General features: G+C 39.6%; 1 protein-coding gene across 5 annotated transcripts in view; it reads left to right on the forward strand.

The window, feature by feature from the left end:
- Positions 1 to 21524, forward strand: part of JAK2 (Janus kinase 2) — a 118905-nt gene that overhangs the window by 13815 nt on the left and 83566 nt on the right. For all 5 annotated transcript variants that reach the window (XR_004350372.1, XM_032634865.1, XM_032634867.1 and 2 more), the window contains exon 3: positions 5385 to 5634. Coding sequence is in view for 3 of the 5 variants with exons in the window: in XM_032634865.1 (XP_032490756.1) it covers positions 5409 to 5634 (226 nt within the window). In the remaining 2 variants the exon portion in view is untranslated. The remainder of the gene's footprint in view (positions 1 to 5384; positions 5635 to 21524) is intronic.

Below are 21524 nucleotides of genomic sequence, written 5' to 3' on the forward strand. Positions count from 1 at the left end.
TTTGTATGGAAACACATTTTACGAGCAATCATGAGAATGAAAAATGGAGCTGGAGGAATCAGGCTCCCTGACTTCAGACTCTACTACAAAGCTACAGTAATCAAGACAGTATGGTACTGGCACAAAAACAGAAAGATCAATGGAACAGGATAGAAAGCCCAGAGATAAATCCACGCACATATGGTCACCTTATCTTTGGTAAAGGAGGAAGGAATGTACAGTGGAGAAAGGACAGCCTCTTCAATAAGTGGTGCTTGGAAACCTGGGCAGGTACATATAAAAGTATGATATTAGAGCACTCCCTAACACCATACACAAAAATAAGCTCAAAATGGATTAAAGACCTAAATGTAAGGCCAGAAACTATCAAACTCTTAGAGGAAAACATAGGCAGAACACTCTATGACATAAATCACAGCAAGATCCTTTTTGACCCACCTCCTCCAGAAATGGAAATAAAAACAAAAATAAACAAATGGGACCTAATGAAACTTAAAAACTTTTGCATAGCAAAGGAAACCATAAACAAGACCAAAAGGTAACCCTCAGAATGGGGGAAAATATTTGCTAATGAAGCAACTGACAAAGGATTAATCTCCAAAATTTACAAGCAGCTCATGCAGCTCAATAACAAAAAAACAAACAACCCAATCCAAAAATGGGCAGAAGACCTAAATAGACATTTCTCCAAGGAAGATATACAGATTGCCAACAAACACATGAAAGAATACCCAACATCATTAGAGAAATGCAAATCAAAACTACAATGAGATATCATGTTATACCAGTCAGAATGGCCAACATCAAAAAATCTAGAAACAATAAATGCTGGAGAGGGTGTGGAGAAAAGGGAACAGTCTTGCACTGTGGTGGGAATATGAATTGGTACAGCCACTATGGAGAACAGTATGGAGGTTCCTTAAAAAAGTAAAAATAGAACTACCATATGACCTAGCAATCCCACTACTGGGCATATACCCTGAGAAAACCATAATTCAAGAAGAGTCATGTACCAAAATGTTCATTGCAGCTCTATTTACAATAGCCAGCAGATGGAAACAACCTAAGTGTCCATCATCGGATGAATGGATAAAGAAGATGTGGCACATATATACAATGGAATATTACTCAGCCATAAAAAGAAACGAAATTGAGTTGTGGTGAGGTGGATGGACCTAGAGTCTGTCATACAGAGTGAAGTAAGTCAGAAAGAGAAAGACAAATACCGTATGCTAACACATATATATGGAATTTAAGAAAAAAAAATGTCACGAAGAACCTAGGGGTAAGACAGGAATAAAGACACCGATCTACTGGAGAATGGACTTGAGGTTATGGGGAGGTGGAAGGGTAAGCTGTGCCAAAGTGAGGGAGTGGCATGGACATATATACACTACCAAACGTAAAATAGCTAGCTAGTCGGAAGCAGCTGCATAGCAGAGGGAGGTCAAGTCGGTGCTTTGTGACCAACTAGAAGGGTGAGATAGGGAGGGTGGAAGGGAGGGAGACGGAAGAGGGAAGAGATATGGGAACATATGTATATGTATAACTGATTCACTTTGTTTTAAAGCAGAAACTAACACACCATTGTAAAGCAATTATACCCTAATAAAGATGTAAAAAAAACAAACAATGGTCAAAGGATCTGAATTTTTTCCAAAGACATACAAAAACGGCCAACAGGTACATGAAACCGTAATCAGCGTCATTAATCATCAGGGAAATGCAAATCAAGACCATAGTGAGATATCACCTCACACCTATGAGTATGTCTATCATTCAAAGGACAAACAATAAAAAATACTGGAGAGGATGTGGAGAAAAGGATCCCTTGTAAGTTTTTGGTGGGAATGTAAACTGGAACAGCCACTATGGAGATAGTATGGCATTCCTCAAGAAATTAAAAATAAAGCTACTATATGATCTAGCAATCCCACTTCTGGGTATATGTCCAATGGAAATTTAAACATTATTCTGAAGAGATATCTGTACTTCCACATTCATTGCAGCATCATTTGCAACAGCCGAGGTATGGAAACAACCTAAGTATCTGTCAGCAGACGAATAGATGAAGAAAACGTGGTGTATGTATATGTGTGCGTGTGCACACGCTCGCACACATACACAGAGGAATATTATTCAGCTTTTAAAAAGGAATACTTGTCATTTGTGACAACGTAGATGAGCCTGGAGTACATCATGCTAAGTGAAATAAGCCAGTGAGAACCACAAATCCTGCATGTTAATACTTATATGTGGAATCTGAAAAAGTTTAGGAAACAGACAGTGGAAATGTGGTTGCCAGGGTTAGTGGAAATAGAAATGGGTAAAAGGGTAGATTTTCACTTATAAGATAAATAAGTTCTGAGGATCTGTGTATAACGTGACTGTGGTTGATAGCACTGTGTTGTAGAATTGAAATTTTCTAAAGGGTAGAATTTAAATGTTCCCTCACCCACCAAAACGGTAAATTCATGAGGTTGATGGAGGTGTTGACTTAATGGGGGGGAGCCTTTCACAATGTATACATATATTAAATCATCATGTTTTATACTTTAAATATTTTATTTGTTAATTATACCTTAGTATAGCTGAAAAAAATTTATTTCAAAGACTACAACAGAAAAACCCTTAATGCCTCATTGAGAGATCTACTAATATATATATTGCAATAAGAAAAAGTGAGTCCAAAAGGAAGGCATAGGATCCAAAATAATGGTAAGCACAAACTGATGAAATTCTAGCATATTTGCTCTTTAATGGCTAAGAATTCATCTGATGGCTTTCTATAACTGAGTAATAGAGATAGTGTAATAGAGTACGATAAATATTTTTTAAAATTTCTATTTTTGAACAAATTAAAATTGTTTAAATTTGCATATCCAAACGCAGAGGAACTTCAAAAATCTGGCAGTTTTGCTCACAATTGCCAGTGTTTTGTTTTATTTTTACACACTGATAGTTTTATATTATTTGAATAAGTATTAATTCTAGTATTTTCTCTAATAGAATAAGGTTCTTGTAGTTGAATGTAGAACTGTGTTTCATATTGCAGTTCACCTAATCATCACTTTATTTATTTAATATCTGTATTTAGAACGGTGCCTGGCATATAGTAGATGCTGTGCAAGTGTGTTTGCTATTATTCCTGTCCTCTTCCTTCACGTAGCTCATGATTTAAATGATTACGTCTGTGAGGAAGGTTGTCAAATTTTCAGGTCTTCCAAATACCAGTCTCATGTTTTAGCTGCCAGCTAGATTTTGGTCTAATTGCCCTGCTTTCGTTCCTAATAAAAGTCTGTAAAACAGTAGTCTTTATTCTCCTCACCTTCCAAAGTCAAGGGACAAAGTCCTTCTAATAATGGTATTACAGATCTCCCAAGTTTGAAATCCTCATACTATCTTTTACTTCTGGAGTCTATATTCAGTTAGTCCTCATGGTGCATCAAGTCTTCCTCTTTTATTACCTCTAACCATCCAACTGTTGCTGTTTCAGTTCAGGATCTTAGTACTGCCTAGGTTATTGTAATAGCTTTCTAACTATACCGCTTCACCTTTCTGATCATTATTGACTGTGGGATAAAGTTTAAATTCTTTGGTCTGACATTTGGACCTTCTTTTATTTCATACTGTATCAGTTAGGATTGCACTTACTTATACGTAATAAGGTGTCTGGTGGTTGGTAGGGGATTCCTGACGTTGATTCAGCTACTTAAGGTTACCAGGTCGTTTATTCTCTTGGCCTTTCCTTCATGGTTACATGGTGTTAAGGTGACTGCCCTACCTATATTTATGCTTAGATTCACACAGAAGGTGAAGGGGAAAAAGTAAAAGGAGACATGACAGCTACATCAGCCTTTTTTTAAGGAGTGGTCCTGAAAGTACCACCCAACAACTTTCACATAAATCTCATTTGCTTAAACTGGTTCACATGGCTATCCATCTGTGGGGAAGTAGAGGTTTTTTGGGGGGGTACATTGGTAAACCCCCCCATTTGGGCTTTTGTATCAAGGAAGAAGGGGGAAATGCATACTGGGTATGTAGCTGCGGTTTTGTTACAAGTATCCAGGTCTTAGTTGTGGCGTGCAGGCTCTTTGTTGCAGCGTGCAGGCTCCTCTCTAGTTGTGGCATGCGGGTTTTCTCTCTCTAGTTGTGGTGCACAGGCTCCAGGGTGCATGGGCTCTGTAGTTTGCAGCACACGGGCTCTCATGTTGAGGCGTGGGAGCTCGGTAGTTGTGGCGCGTGGGCTTAGTTGCCCCGCGGCATGTGGGATCTTAGTTCCCTGACCAGGGATTGAACCAGCGTCCCCTGCATTGCAAGGCAGATTCTTTACCACTGGAGCACCAGGGAAGTCCCTATCCATCTGTATTTTTAATCTTTTCCTAAATGGTATAATTTCTCAAATACTTCACTCAGACCAATAAATTATTGAACATATCTTGTATCTTTCTACTCTTCAGAACAGTTCCACTCTTCCAGAACGTTCTTTCTCTTCCATCCATCAAAATCCAATCCATGCTTCAAGAACAGTTTTAAATATGACCTCCTCTAATAAAGCTCATCAGTTAATCCCAGCTTGAAATTTTATTTTTCCCTTCCAGATTCCAATAAGCAGTTGTCAGAGTAATCTGTTGAGAAATCATGTCGCTTTGTGGAATCTCTTCTTCTGTTGTCTGTAACTGATTTTGTTTGTTCTGTTAGTGTTATATATTTATATTGTGGTTCCTCAGTGTATAAGCTTCAGTTTTATTGTCATTGTCCACAGGAAGTTTATAATTTTGATATCTCTCACTGTGCTTTGTATATAGTAGTATAGGCATACCTCATTTTATTGTGCTTCCCCGATACTGGTTTTTTACAATTGAAGGTTTGTGGCACCCCGTATTAAGCAAGTCTATCAGTGCCAATTTCCCAAAAACATTTGCTCACTTCACGTCTCTTTGTCACATTTGATACTTCTTGCAGTATTTCAAACTTGTTCATTATTATTATATTTGTTATGGTGATCTATGATCAGTGACCTTTGATAATACTATTGTGAAAAGATTACAAATCGTTGAAGGCTCAGATGATGGTTAGCAATAAAGTATTTTTAAATTAAGGTATGTACAATTTTTTTTTAGACATAATGCTATTGCATGCTCAGTATACTACAGTATAGTGTAAATATAACTTTTATAGGTACTGGGAGACCAATAAATTTGTGTGACTTTATTGCACTGGTCTGGAACAAAACCCTCAGTATCTGTCTGAGAAATGGCTGTACATGATACTTATTCAGTTAATGGATTTGACAGAGTCATTGCTGTCAGTGAAGACTTCTTTATATATGAAGGATAACTTATGAATATCACTTCCATTTGTAACTTTGGTTTCTCTTACAGGCAAATGTTCTGATAAAAGACTGCATGGGAATGGCATGCCTTACAATGACAGAAATGGAAGGAACATCCTCATCTCCTGTACATCAGAATGGTGATATTCCTGGAAATGCTAATTCTGTGAAGCAAATAGATCCAGTCCTACAGGTCTATCTTTATCATTCCCTTGGAAAAGCTGAGGGGGATTATCTGAAGTTTCCAACTGGGGAGTATGTTGCAGAAGAGATTTGTGTTGCTGCTTCTAAAGCTTGTGGTAAGTGTTAAAAAGCAGTGTTTTTCTTCTTATTAATATATCCGTGCTTTAATTATGCTACTCTTAACACAATGTACATGTATAATGTATTTTTATGCTTCTGTGACTGACAGGTGTTTTCATATGCATATAAAATGAGAATATCACTAAAGTAGAATTTAAGGTAAATTCTGTGTTGAGCTAGTGGTATAGACTGAATGTTTGTGTTCCCCAAAATTCGTGTTGAAACCTACTCCTCTAATGTGATAAATTTGAAAGTGGGGCTTTCGAGAGATGAATCAGTTATGAGGGTGGATTCCTCATCAGTGGGACTGGTATCTTTGTTAAAGAGACCACTGAGAGTTCCTTTGCTCCTTCTACCATGTGTGGACATAGCATGAAGATGAATAAGAAGGTGAACTATCTATGAACCAGGAAATGGGTCCTCATTAGACACCACATCTGCCAGCACCTTGATTTTGTACTTCCAAACCTCCAGAAATGTGAGAAATACATTTCTATTTTTTTTTATAAACCACCTTGTCTGTGGTATTTTTGTTACAGTATCCTGAATGAACTAAAACAAAAATTGGTACTGAGAAGTGGAGGGGTGCTGTAATAAATTCCTAAAAATGTTGAAGTGGCTTTGGAACCTGGGTAATGGGTAATGGAAGGGTTTTGAGGTGTATGCTAGAAAAAGCCTACATTGTTGTGAGCAGGAGATTCTGGTGTGGACTCGAAAGGAGGAGAGGTGTACAGAAAAACCTCAATCTTCTTAGAGAACACCTGTGTAAACCTCAATCTTCTTAGAGAACCCTGTGTAATCCTGCGCAGAATATTGGTAGAATTGTGTACTGTAAAGACCATTCTGATAAGATCTCGGATGGAAATGAGGACTGTGTTATTGGAAACTGAAAGAAAAGTGATCCTTGTTGTAAAGTGTCAAAGAACTTGGCTGAGTTATGTTCATGTTTCAGTGCTTTGTAGAATGTAGAACTTGTGAGCAATGAAATTGGGTATTTACTTGAAGTAATTTCTAAACAAAGGTTTGAAGGTGTGGCTTGAGCCCTCCTAACTGCTTATAGTTGTAAAAAGTTAATAAACAGAAACCTCAATAAAATAGAATCAGGAGACCAGAAGGGGGAGTTCTCATGGTCTGCAAGGATACCAGAGCCCAAGGGGAAGAAGACTCCTCTTCTTTCCTGGCAAGGACTCAAACAATGAAAAACCTTGGGCTTCTTGTTTACTGTAGCCCTCCCCTCTAGGACAGTGTTCTCCTTCCCTTGCCTTGGGGGAGCTTCCATGTGGCTCACCATGATTGCAGACCCCAGATTGCAGTTCTCTGCTGATCCCAAATAAATCCATCTTTTCTGGAAAAATACCTGGCAGCCTGTTTGTTTTAGGTCAACATAGTATAATTAGAGAGAAATAACTTACTGGCATAATTATAAATGTTAAGCAAAAAGGAAGCAGGACTTAAAAATTTGGAAAATTCCCCACCTATCCAAAAGATGAGAAAGCCTGTTCAGTAGAGAACACTAAGGGTGTGGCCAAGCAACCATTTGTTAAGATTAGTGTGGATAAGCCATCTCAACAGGAACCAGATGCTGCTACCTAAAACAATGGAAGAATGACCCTGAAGACAGTTCAGAAACCACCAGGGCTGCTGTCTTAGCACAGGGCCTGGAGGCAGAATGATTTCAAAGGAGGAGGTGCCAGTGTTTGGAGACCTTGAGCTTGCTGCTTGGTGCTACCTCACCTTGAGGGCTCTGCTGGTGCACTGCTGGTGCTGAGCTCCTTGGCTGCCCCAGGTGTGATTCTGGCAGCCCCTGGTGCAGCAGCTGCCTCTCAGCAGGGTGCAGGCAACAAACTGGTGGAATAAGCCATCTCCACTAGTGGAGAATGCACAGGCCCAGGGGGCATGTCTGACTCCACCTAGATTTCAAAGAACAGGAGCCACCCAAATCCACTAGGGCAGGGCTGCCAGGAGCCTTAGGTGCCCACCCTCTGCCCAGCAAAGCTGAAGGGGCAGGAATGCTGCCCCAGTGGGTCCTGTAGGTAGGACCTCTGCTTCAGTGGGCCTGGAGGGCAGAGTATCAAGTTAGAGGATTATTCATGGACCTTAAGGTCTAATGGAATTTGCCCTGTTGGGTTTTAGACTTGCTTGAGACTTGTCACACCTTTCTTCTAAATATCTGTTCTGTGCCTGTTCTGCCATTGTATTTTGGAAGCACATAACTTGTTTAATTTCACAGGTTTACAGCTGGAGAACCTCAGGATGAATTGTACCTTGAGTCTCATCCAATCTGCTTTAGATGATATTTAGATGAGACTTTGAACTCAAACTTTGAGTTGATGTTGGAATGAGTTAACACTTTTGGGGCTGTTGGGAATAGAATGAACATATTTTGAATGTGAGAAGGATATTATTTTGGGGGGTCCAGGAACAGAATGCTGTAGATTGAATGTATCTCTTCTCCCTCAAATTCATATGTTGAAACCTAATCTCCCAGTGTGATTGTATTTGGCGGTGGGGTGACCAGGTTATAAGGTTAAGTATCACCTTATCTCAGTTGCTTTTCTACCCATTTGTGGCTCAGTTATAGAACTTGTCTCTTTGGATTATGGATATTCGTGTCTCTTTTTTCAAGATACAGTCAGTTGTGGTATAGTGTGAAATAGGTGTTCCTAAAATGCACTATGCTCTGCAGAATTGTGCAATAAAAACCATAAGGCTTAGAGGAAAAATGAGATTAGTGGCATAACATTCTAAACTTTGTGACATTAAAAAAAACAATAAAAACAGCACATGTTAAATGGTAACAAAATATATAAAATCTGAAATATATTTGGCACTTTACCTTAAAGTCTTAAAGCTTGCTTGTGGAAGTGGGCGCTGGAAAGGTTGCATCTTGTGAGTTAGGGTGAGGCTGTAGAAGGAAAGTATCTGAGATCACATGAGAAGTTGTAACACCACATATAGATGGCTGTGGCTCATAACATACATGGTAAACTGTATGTTCCATGTACGTTCTCAGTTTGGATGCCAGGCTGAAGGAGTACCCCCTATATGAGACATGATGTTCTCCTGGTAAAAGGCAAAAGAGCATGAGGGCTGCTGGAAACGAAATACCTCCCTACTGCCTCTGCTTGAAACTAACACACTCTCAGTTCTGCTCAGATTCCATTGGCCAAACCAAGTCATATGGCCAAGCCAGTGTTAGTCAGATGGGGTGGTCCTCTCAGGGACTGGGAAGAGAAAAGTGAGTATTTGTGAGCAGTAATGTAGTCTGCTACACTTTTCCCTCTTGACCACAAATAATTTCTTTCTTCAGTATTGAGAATAAATTTTCTCCTTCCACAGTGAGGATACCCAAAGGTGTCCTTGAATCAGGCTTAAAATCCAGGCTCTCCCTGTATTCTCTCAGTCATGTCCAGATGTTATTCTGCTTGATTCAGAGAATCTGTGAACTGAAAAGACAATTATTCTGATATCATATCTACAGCCTTGACAAGTTATATTTCAAAGATATGATATGAGATAGTTTTCCCTAGCATAGAGACAGCAAGGTTTAGACAAAATAGCTATGTAGAGTTATCTTTTGGAATCCTCCCACCTCTCTCTGAGCCCTATGCCAGTTACTCTTTCTTGACTGAGGTACTCACGTATCTAGTATCCTCATATTCCTTTCCATTCCCATCCCCAAATGCCCTTTATTGTATCTAGCTGCAATCAGAACTTATGTTGATGACCCTTTGTTAAGTATGGTTTTGATGATAAAATAATTTGCAGTAAGTTATAAATGACAAATAGTTTTAATATTGAGATATTTGTATTTAATGAAGAATCTTGATCTGTAGTAACCTCTAAATATAAAAAATGTTTAGGGGAAATGTATTCCTTTAAAATGACCTTTATTCTTTTCTCAGTCCCCAAAGAGTAGAATATGGAGTTAATGTTATAGCTGTACCTCATTCACCTCTTTCAGCTAGCTAAAATTTATTGACACTGTGTTAAGTGCTTTATGTGTGTTACTCAATTCTTACAGCAGCACTAGGGTGTGTAGATGTTGTAGTGTAAGCACCTGACAATTAGCTTTTTAAAAAATTTTTTACTTTATATTGGAACATAGTTGATTAACAATGTTGTGTTAGTTTCAGGTGTACAGCAAAGTGATTTAGTTATACATATACATGTATCTATTCTTTTACAAATTCTTTTCCCATTTAGGTTATTACAGAATATTGAGCAGAGTTCCCTGTGCTATACAGTAGGTCCTTGTTGGTTATCTATTTTATTTTATTTTATTTTATTTTATTTTATTTTTTTTTTTTATGCGTTACGCGGGCCTCTCACTGCTGTGGCCTCTCCCGTTGCGGAGGACAGGCTCCGGACGCGCAGGCTCAGCGGCCATGGCTCACGGGCCCAGCCGCTCCGCGGCATGCGGGATCCTCCCAGACCGGGGCACGAACCCGTGTCCCCTGCATCGGCAGGCGGACTCTCAACCACTGCGCCACCAGGGAAGCCCCTTATTTTATTTTAAAAATTTATTTTTATTTTTGGCTGTGTTGGGTCTTCATTGCTGTGCACGGGCTTTCTCTAGTTGTGGCGAGCGGGGGCTACTCTTCATCGAGGTGTGCGGGCTTCTCATTGCAGTGGCTTCTCGTTGCAGAGCATGGGCTCTAGGTGTGTGGGCTTCCGTAATTGTGGCGCGTGGGTTTCTGTAGTTGTGGCTTGTGGGCTCTAGAGCACAGGCTCAGTAATTGTGGCGCACAGGCTTAGTTGCTCTGTGGCATGTGGGATCTTCCCAGACCAGGGTTCAAACCCGTGTCCCCTGCGTTGGCAGGCGGATTCTTAACCACTGCACCACCAGGGAAGCCCGATTATATATTTTAAATATAGCAGTGTGTACATGTCAATCCCAAACTCCCAATCTATCCGTCTCCCCCATCCTTCCCCACCGGTAGCCATAAGTTCTCTAAGTCTGTGAGTCTGTTTCTGTTTTGTAAATAAGTTCATTTGTATCATTTTTTTTTAGATTCTGCATATAAGTGATATCATATGATACTTGGCTTTCTCTGTCTGACTTACTTCACTTAGTATGATAATCTCCAGGTCCTCTATGTTGCCACAAATGGCATTATTTCATTCTTTTTTATGGCTGAGTAATATTCCACTGTATATATGTACCACATCTTCTTTATACATTCCTCTGTCAATGGACATTTAGGTTGCTTCCATGTATTAGCTATTGTAAATAGTGCTGCAATGAACATTGAGGTGCAGGTATCCTTTCAAACCACGTTTTTCTCTGGATACATGCCCAGGAGTGGGATTGCTGGCTCATATGGTAGCTCTATTTTTAGATTTTTAGGGAGCCTCCAAAATGTTCTCCATAGTGGCTGTACCAATTTACATTCCCACTGTTGTTTGCACAACAGTGCAAAAGAGTTCCCTTTTCTCCACGCCCTCTCCAGGATTTATGGTTTATAGATTTTTTGATGATGGACATTCTGACTGGTGTGAGGTGATATCTTGTAGATTTGATTTGTATTTCTCTAATAATTAGCAATGTTGAGCATCTTTTCATGTGCCTCTTGGCCATCTATATGTCTTCTTTGGAGAAATGTCTATTCAGGTTTTCTGTCCATATTTTGATTGGGTTGTTTGCTTTTTTGATATGCATGAGGTGTTTGTAAATATTGGAGACTAATCCTTTGTCAGTCACATGGTTTGTAAATATTTTCTCCCATTCTGTGGGTTGTCTTTTCGTTTTGATTATGGTTTGCTTTGCTGTGCAAAAGCTTTGACGTTTCATTAGGTCCCATTTGTTTATTTTTGTTTTTATTTCCATTTCTGGAGGAGGTGGGTCAAAAAGGATCTTGCTGTGATTTATGTCATAGAGTGTTCTGCTTATGTTTTCCTCTAAGAGTTTGATAGTGTCTGGCCTTACATTTAGGTCTTTAATCCATTTTGAGTTTATTTTTGTGTATGCTGTTAGGAAGTGTTCTAATTTCATTCTTTTACATGTAGCTGTCCAGTTTTCCCAGCACCACTTATTGAAGAGGCTGTCTTTTCTCCATTGTATATTCTTGCCTCCTTTATCAAAGATAAGGTGATATGTGCGTGGATTTATCTCTGGGCTTTCTGTCCTGCTCCCTTGATCTATATTTCTGTTTTTGTACCAGTACCATACTATCTTGATTACTGTAGCTTTGTAGTAGAGTCTGAAGTCCAGGAGCCTGACTCCTTGAGCTCCGTTTTTCTTTCTCAAGATTGCTTTGGCTATTGGGGGTCTTTTGTGTTTCCATACAAATTGTGAAACTTTTTGTTCTAGTTCTGTGACAAACGCCATTGGTAATTTGATAGGGATTGCATTGAATCTGCAGCTTGCCTTGGGTAGTATAGTCATTTTGATAATATTGATGGGTCCAGTCCAAGAACATGTTATATCTTTCCATCTGCTTGTATCATCTTCAATTTCTTTCATCAACATCTTAATAGTTTTTAGAGTACAGGTCCTTTGTCTCCTTAGGTAGGTTTATTCTTAGGTATTTTATTCTTTTTCGTGTGATGGTAGATGGGATTGTTTCTTGAATTTCTCTTCCTGATCTTTCGTTGTTAGTGTATAGAATGCAACAGATTGCTATGTGTTAATTTTGTATCCTGCAACTTTACTGAATTCATTGATGAGCTCTAGTAGTTTTCTGGTAGCATCTTTAGGATTTTCCATGTATAGTATCATGTAATCTGCAAACAGTGACAGTTTTACTTCTTCTTTTCCAACTTGGATTCCTTTTATTTCTTTTTCTTATCTCATTGCTGTGGCTAGGACTTCCAAAACTATGTTGAATAAAAGTGGTGAGAGTGGACATCCTTGTTTTGTTCCTGATCTTAGAGGAAATGCTTTCAGGTTTTCACCATTGAGTATGGTATTAGCTGTAGGTTTCTCATATATGGCCTTTATTATGTTGAGGTAGGTTCCCTACATGCCCACTTTCCAGAGAGTTTTTTTTTTTTTTGCAGCACGCGGGCCTCTCACTGCTGCGGCCTCTCCCGCCACGGAGCGCAGGCTCAGCAGCCATGGCCCACGGGCCCACTCGCTCCGCAGCACGTGGGATCCTCCCGGACCGGGGCACGAACCCACGTCCCCTGCATCGGCAGGCGGACTCCCAACCACCGCGCCACCAGGGAAGCCCTCCAGAGAGTTTTTTTATCATAAATGGGTATTGAGTCAAAAGCTTTTTCTGTATCTATTGGGATTATCATATAGTTTTTATTCTTCAATTCTTTGATGTGGTGATTCACACTGATTGATTTGCGGACATTGAAAAATCTCTGCATTCCTTGGATAAATCCCACTTTGGTCATGGTGTATGATGTTTTTAATGTATTGTCGGATTCGAATTGGTAGTATTTTGTTGAGGCTTTTTGCATCTATGTTTATCAGTGATATTGGCATATAATTTTCTTTTTCTGTGGTATCTTTGTCTTGTTTTGGTATCATGGTAATGGTGGCCTCATAGAATGAGTTTGAGAGTGTTCCTTCCTCTGCAGTTTTTTGGAATAGTTGCAAAAGGTTAGGTATTAACTCTTCTGTAGATGTTTGATAGAATATGCTTGTGAAGCCATCTGGTCCTGGACTTTATTAGTTGGGAGTTTTTAAATCACATTTTCAATTTCAGTACTTCTGATCCATCTGTTCATATTTTCTATTTCTTCCTGGTTTAGTTTTGGGAAGTTGTACCTTTTTAAGAATTTGTCCACTTCTTCCAGGTTGTCCATTTTATTGGCGTATAGTTGCATGTAGCAGTCTCTTATGATCCTTTGTATTTCTGTGATGTCCATTGTAACTTCTTTTTCATTTTATTGGTTTGAGCCCTCTCCCCCTTTTTCTTGATGAGTCTGGCTAAAAGTTTATCAATTTTATTTATCTTTTCAAAGAACCAACCTTTAATTTCATTGATCTTTTCTTTTTTCTTAGTTTCTATTTCATTTCTTTCTGCTCTGATCCTTATGATTTCTTTCATTCTACTAATTTTGGGTTTTGTTTGTTCTTTTTTCTGTAGTTGCTTTAGGTGTAAGGTTAGGTTTTTCATTTGAGATTTTTTCTTGTTTCCTGAGGTAAGATTGTATTGCTGTAAACTTCCCTCTTAGAACTGCTTTTGCTGTGTCCCGTAGGTTTTGGATTGTCATGCTTTTGTTTCCATTTGTCTGTAGGTATTTTTTGATTTCCTCTTTGATTTCTTCAGTGATCTGTTGGTTGTTTAGTAGCATATTGTTTAGCCTCCACGTGTTTCCGTTTTTTACAGTTTTTTTGATCTCGTAGTTAATTTCTAATCTCATAGCATTGTGGTCGGAAAAGATGCTTGATATGATTTCAGGGTTCTTAAATTTACTGAGGCTGGCTTTGTGGTACAGCATGTGTTCACTCCTGGAGAATGTTCCATGTGCACTTGAGAAGAATGTGTATTCTGCAGCTTTTGGATGGAATGCTCTATAAAAATTAAATACATCTGGTCTAATATGTTATTTAAGTCATGTGTTTCCTGATTGATTTTCTGTCTGGATGATCTGTTCATTGATGAAAGTGGAGTGTTTAAGTCCCCCACTATTGTTTTGTTACTGTCAATTTCTCCCTTTATGGCTGTTAGTACTTACCTCCTTTAATGAGGTGCTCCTGTGTTGGGTATGTATATATTTACAATTGTTATATCCTCTTTTTGGATTGACCCCTTGATCATTATGTAGTGTCCTTCTTTGTCTCTTGTAACAGTCTTTATTTTAATGTCTATTTTGTCTGATATGAGTATTGCTACTCCAGCTTTCTTTTGATTTCCATGTGCATGGAATACCTTTTTCCATTCCCTCACTTTCAGTCTGTATGTGTTCCTAGATCTGAAGTGGACCTCTTGTAGTCAGCATATATACGAGTCTAGTTTTTGTATCCATTCAGCCAGTCTTTGTCTTCTGTTTGGAGCATTTAATTTGTTTACATTTAAGATAATTATCAATATGTATATTCTTATTGCCATTTTGTTAATTGTTTCGGATTTATTTTTGTAGGTCTTTTTTCTTCCCTTACTCTTTTGTTCTCTTGAGATTTGATGGCTACCTTTAGTGTTGTGTTTGGATTCCTTTCTCATTTTTTTTTTTTTTTTTTTTTTTTTATGCGTTACGCGGGCCTCTCACTGTTGTGGCCTCTCCCGTTGCGGAGGACAGGCTCCGGACGCGCAGGCTCAGCGGCCATGGCTCACGGGCCCAGCCGCTCCGCGGCATGTGGGATCCTCCCAGACCGGGGCACGAACCCGCGTCCCCTGCATCGGCAGGCGGACTCTCAACCACTGCGCCACCAGGGAAGCCCCCTTTCTCATTTTTTTTACGTGTATCTATTGTAGATTTTCAGTTTGCAGTGGCCATGAGGTTTTGATACAGCAGTCTGTATATAAACAAAATTGTTATAAGTTGCTGATATTTTAATTTCAAATGCATTTCCAGTATCCTGCAGTTGTGCTCTCCTCTTCTCACAACTGCTGGTTTTGATACCATATTTCTGTGTGGATGACTTCCTACCTTTACTGTATGTTTGCCTTTACTGGTGAGCTTTTCCATTCGTAATTTTCTTGTTTCTAGTTGTGGACTTTTGTTTTCAGCTCTGAGACGTTCCTTTAGCATTTGTTGCAGAGCTGTTCTGGTGGTGCTGAATTGTCTTAGCTTTTGCTTGTCTGTAAAGCTTTTGATTTCTCTGTCGAATCTGAAGGAGATCCTTGCTGGGTAGAGTGTTCTTGGTTGTAGGTTCTTCCCTTTCATCACTTGAAATATATTGTGCCACTCCCTTCTGACCTGCAGAGTTTCTGCTGAGAAATCAGCTGATAACCTTATGGGAGTTTCTTTGTATGTTATTGGTTACTTTTCCCTTGTTGCTTTTAATATTTTTTCTTTGTCTTTAATGTTTGTCAGTTTGATTACCGTGTGTCTCGGCATGTTCCTCCTTGAATTAACCCTGTATGGGACTCTCTGTGCTTCCTTGAGTTGGGTGGCTGTCTACTTTCCCACGTTAGGGAAGTTTTCAGCTATTACTCTTCAAATATTTTCTCAGGTCTTTTCTCTCTCTCTTCTCATTATGGGACCCCTACAATGTGAATGTTGGTGCGTTCAGTGTTATTCCAGAGGTCTCTGAGGCTGTCCTCATTTCTTTCATCCTTTTTACTTTATTCTGTTGTGAGGCAGTGATTTCCACCATTCTGTCTTCCAGCTCACGTATGCATTTTTCTGCCTTAGTTATTCTGCTATTGATTCCTTCAGGTGTATTTTTCATTTCAGTTATTGTGTTGTTGATCTGTTTGTTCTTTAGTTCTAGGTCTTTGTTAAACATTTCTTGTATCTTCTTGATCTGTGCTTCCATTCTTTTTTCAAGATCTTGGTTCGTCTTCACTGTCATTACTCTGAATTCTTTTTCTGGTGGATTGCCTATGTCCACTTCATTTAGCTGTTCTTCTCGGGTCTTATCTTATTCCTTCATCTGGGACATATTCCCCTGCCATCTTATTTTGTCTGACTTTCTGTGATTGCAGTTTCTTTTTCACAGACTGCAGAATTGTAGTTCTTCTTGCTTCTGCTGTTTTCCCTCCAGTGGATGAGGGTGTGTAAGAGGCTTGTGGGAGGGACTGGTTCCTGCCCATTGGTGGGTGGAACTGGGTCTTGTCCCTCTGGTGGTCAGGGCCATGCTCAGAAAGACTTTAAACCCTGTCTGGTGATGGGGGGGGCTGTGTTCCTGACCTGTTGATTGTTTGGCCTGAGGCATCCCAGCATTGGAGCCTTCAGGCTGTTGGGTGGGGCTAGGTCTTGGGGAGAAAATGGCAGCCTGCAGGAGGGCTCACATGGATGAGTACTCTCCAGAACTACTGCTGCCAGCGTCTCTGTCCCTGCAGTGAGCCACAGCCACCCCTTGCTCTGCAGGACACCCTCCAGTACTAGCAGGTAAGTCTGGCCTGGTCTCTTATGAGATTACTGCTTTTTTTCCTGGCCCCTGGTATGCACGAGACCTTGTATGCACCCTTTAAGAGTGGAATTTCTGTTTCCCCTAGTCAAACCCCACTGGCCTTCAAAGCCAGATTCTCTGGGGGCTCCTCCTCCCATTGCCTGACCCCCATATTGGGGAGCCTGACATGGGGCCCAGGAGTTTCACTCCTGTGGGAGAACTTCTGTGGTATAATTATTTTCCAGTGTCTGGTTCGTGCACCTGGTGGGTATGGGATTTGCTTTTATTGCGATTGTGCCCCTCCTGTCGTCTTGTTGTGGCTTCTTCTTTGTCTTTGGATGGAGGGTATCATTTTTGGTAGGATCCACCGTTTTTTTGTCAATGGTTGTTCAGCAGCTAGTTGTGATTTTAGTGTTTTCGTAAGAAGGGGTGAGTTCACGTCCTTCTCCTCCACCATTTTAAGACTTTCCCGGGAAGATTAATTTGGAAGAGGGTTCATCTTTAGGAAACTTCTTGCATGAATGGCTACCAGCAGAGAAGAGCTTTCTGCTCACCACACTCCTAGTTAGTACTGTAGCCAGGAATTCCAGCTGTAGCTATTTCTTGGAAACCACAGTGAGGCCGAAAGTCAGGGTCCTGAAGGATTGTTTGCTCCTGGAGTTATCTGACAACTAGCTTTGTTGATTGCAGTGTGTCTGGTATTAAGCTTTTGATTGTCTAGGTAGCCACTTGAAAGACATCCATTTCAAATAAACAAATTGCCAGCTCTAGGACTAGATAAAGAGCCAGGCCACCCTATCCATGAAGTTCCTTTTTTTAAAGAGGTCTGACTTAGATAACTTAGATAGTGACCATTTGACCTCTTGCTTTTCTCTTCTTGTGCTTCTTGTGCTTTCATTCCTGCTTTATGTTTTAAATTCATCAATAAAAAGAAACCTGTGAAACCCTAGGCACCTCACTCTCAACCCCAGGAAAGACAGAACCCTGGGTTTGCATTCACTAGCTCTCTACCTGTGACCTTGCTGTGTGGCCAGGACTTGTGAATAATAAACGTTTATTTTTCACAGTTCCCTGGTGGTTGTTGCTGAAGTACATCTTGTAATCATAGTAAGATCCATAAGGGCTAGTCCAGCCACAGTATTGATTCTGGAAGGGGAAATGTCTGTGGGGGTTGCCTTAGTTCTGGGTGGGTCTTTAGGTACTTCTGGCCAGTAGCAACGTTATTGCTAGGCTGAGACTGACACAGAACAAGGTACTATGTTTATCTCTCTTTTAAAGTGAGGAAATTGACCAAATGACTTTTATTCTTTAATTTGATCTTAGAATTCCTTTTGGAAGTAGAGTTTTCAGGGCCCTAATCTTTTTTTTTTTTTGCAGTAGACGGGCTTCTCACTGCTGTGGCCTCTCCCGTTGTGGAGCACAGGCTCCGGCTTCACAGGCCCAGCGGCCATGGTTCACGGGCCTAGCCGCTTTGCAGCATGTGGGATCTTCCCGGACTGGGGCACGAACCCATGTCCCCTGCATCGGCAGGCGGACTCTCAACCACTGCGCCACCAGGGAAGCCCCTGGCCCTAATCTTAAATACTGAAAAGTGTGACCAGTCAAGAGGTGGTTCAGGCATTCATTCAGCCAAGCCAACACCCATGGAGCCATCTAACCCTGAATCATACCAGTGGGTGTGAAGTAGTATCTCATGTTTATTTTTTGTAAAAGCTGTATTGATATGTAACTCAGTATCATACATTTCAAGTAATACATTTCATATATTTTTGCAAAAGCTTTATTGATATATAATTCAATATCATATATTCCAAGTCATATATTTCACGTTTTAAATATGTACAATTCAGTAGTTTGTACTATCCTCACAGAGTTGCCCAACCATCACCACAATCAATTTTAGAACTTTTTCTTCTCCCCCAAGAAAACCCTGTGCTTATTGGGTATCACTTCCCAACTCTCCATCCCTCCCCAGTCTTAGGCAACCACTAAACTACTTTCTGTCTTAGTAAATTTGCCTTTCTGTCTCAATAAATTTGGATTATATAACATTTGGCCTTTTGTTACTGGCTTCTTAAACTCATATAATGTTTATAAGTTTCATTCATGTTGTATCATTTATCAGTACTTAATTCTTTCATGGCTGAATAATATTGTGTTGATATACTACATTGTGTTGTGTTGATATACTTCTTGTTTAACCACTGATCAGTTGATGGATATTTGGGCTGTTTCCAACTTTTGGCTATCATGAATAATGTTTCTGTGAACATTTGTATACAAGGTTTTTCTGTGGACGTATGACTTCATTTCTGTTGTGTATAAATCTAGGATTGCTGGGTCAAATGGTAATCTTTTTTTTTTTTTTGCGGTACGTGGGCCTCTCACTGCCGTGGCCTCTCCCGTTGCAGAGCACAGGCTCCGGACACGCAGGCTCAGCGGCCGTGGCTACTCCGTGGCTTGGTAGATCCCCTATCAAGTATATTATTTGGATATATTTTCTCCCATTTTTGTATTTTGTCTTTTCATTATCTGGATCTGGATGGTGTCCTTTGAATCAAATATTTTTAATTTTAATGAGGCCCAGTTTATCAACTTTAGTTATTGTTGCTTGTGTTTTTATGTCATATCTAAGACTCCATTTACCAAATCTAAAGTCATGACAAATTCCCCTTGCATTTTCTTTTCTAGGAGTTTTACAATTTTTGCTTTGATTCATTTTGAGTTGATTTTTGCAGATGGTATGAGGTAGGGATTCAGAGTTATTCTTTTGCATGGGAATATCCATTTATTACTGACTTATTCCATTTTGTATAGTGTTTATAAAGTTCATCCATGTTGTACCATATATTAGTACATCATTCTTCTATGGCTGAATAATATCAAATACATGGTACAACATGGATGAACCTTACAAAAATTGTGTGAAGTGTAAGATGCTAGTAACAAATAAATGTTTACATGTAGATCACAGCACTCTTTGATGAAGAGACTTTGATTTCCCCACTCAGTAGTTTCAGATCACTTGGCAAAATCTCGTTGGTCCATAGACAAATTGGCTTATCTCTGGATTTTCAGTTCTATTCCATTGGGCTGTATTTCTCTCCTGCCAGTACCACACTGTTTGGATCATTATAGCTTTGTAGTAAGTTGTTTGTTTTTTTTTTTTTTTTTGCCCATTTTTGGATTGGGTTGTTTGTTTTTTTTGATATTGAGCTGCATGAGCTGCTTGTATATTTTGGAGATTAATCCTTTGTCAGTTGCTTCATTTGCAAATATTTTGTCCCATTCTGAGGGTTGTCTTTTTGTCTTGTTTATGGTTTCCTTTGCTGTGCAAAAGCTTTTATATTTCATTAGGTCCCATTTGTTTATTTTTATTTCCATTACTCTAGGAGGTGGGTCAGAAAGGATCTTGCTGTGATTTATGTCATAGAGTGTTCTGCCTGTGTCTTCCTCTAAGAGTTTTAAAGTGTCTGGCCTTACATTTAGGTCTCTAATTCATTTTGAGTTTATTTTTGTGTATGGTGTTAGGGAGTGTTCTAATTTCATTCTTTTACATGTAGCTGTCCAGTTTTCCCAGCACCACTTATTGAAGAGGCTTTCTTTCTTCCATTGTATATTCTTAGCTCCTTTATCAAAAATAAGGTGACCGTATGTGCGTGGGTTTATCTCTGGGCTTTCTATACTGTTCCATTGATCTATATTTCTGTTTTTGTGCCAGTACCGTACTGTATTGATTACTGTAGCTTTGTAGTGTAGTCTGAAGTCCAGGTGCCTGATTCCTCGAGCTCCGTTTTTCTTTCTCAAGATTGTTTTGGCTATTGGGGGTCTTTTTTGTTTCCATACAAATTGTGAAATTTTTTGTTCTAGTTCTGTGACAAATGCCATTGGTAATTTGATAAGGATTGCATTGAATCTGTAGATTGCTTTGGATAGTTTAGTTATTTTCACAATGTTGATTCTTCAAATCCAAGAACACGGTATATCTCTCTGTCTGTATCATCTTTAATTTCTTTCATCACCATCTTAATACTTTTCAGAGTACAGGTCTTTCATCTCTTTAGGTGTGTTTATTCATAGGTATTTTAATGTTTTTGATGCAGTGGTAGATGGAATTGTTTCTTGAATTTCTCTTTCTGACCTTTTGTTTTTAGTGTATAAAAATGCAACCGATTGCTGTGTGTTTTTTTTTTTTTTTTTTTTTTTTTGTGGTACGCGGGCCTCTCACTGCTATGGCCTCTCCCATTGCAGAGCACAGGCTCCGGATGCGCAGGGTCAGCAGCCATGGCTCACGGGCCCAGCCGCTGTGCGGCATGTGGGATCTTCCCGGACCGGGGCACAAACCCATGCCCCCTGCATCGGCAGGTGGACTCTCAACCACTGCGCCACCAGTGAAGCCCTGTGTGTTAATTTTGTATCCTGCGACTTTACCGAATTCATTCATTAGATCTAGTAGTTTTCTGGTATCATCTTTAGGATCCTCTATAGTATCATGTCGTCTGCAAACAGTGACAGCTTTACTTCTTTTCTGATTTGGATTCCTTTTATATCTTTTTCTTCTCTGATGGCTGTGGCTAAGACTTCCAAAACTATGTTGAATAATAGTGGTGAGAGTGGACATCCTTATCTTCTTCCTGATTTTAGAGGAGATGGATTCAGTTTTTGACCATTGAGAACAGTGTTGGCTGTGGATTTGTCATATATGGCCTTTATTATGTTGAGGGAAGTTCCCTCTATGCCTACTGTCTGGAGAGTTTTTATCATAAATGGGTGCTGAATTTTACTGAAAGCTTTTTCTGCATCTATTGAGATTATCATGTGGTTTTTATCCTTCAGTTTTTTAATATTGTGTACCACATTGATTGATTTGTGTATATTGAAGAATTTAGGATAAACCCCACTTGGTCATGGTGTATGATCCTTTTAATG

This window comes from Phocoena sinus, chromosome 6 (genome assembly GCF_008692025.1).
Source record: "Phocoena sinus isolate mPhoSin1 chromosome 6, mPhoSin1.pri, whole genome shotgun sequence".
In the NCBI taxonomy this organism is placed as follows: Eukaryota; Metazoa; Chordata; class Mammalia; order Artiodactyla; family Phocoenidae; genus Phocoena; species Phocoena sinus.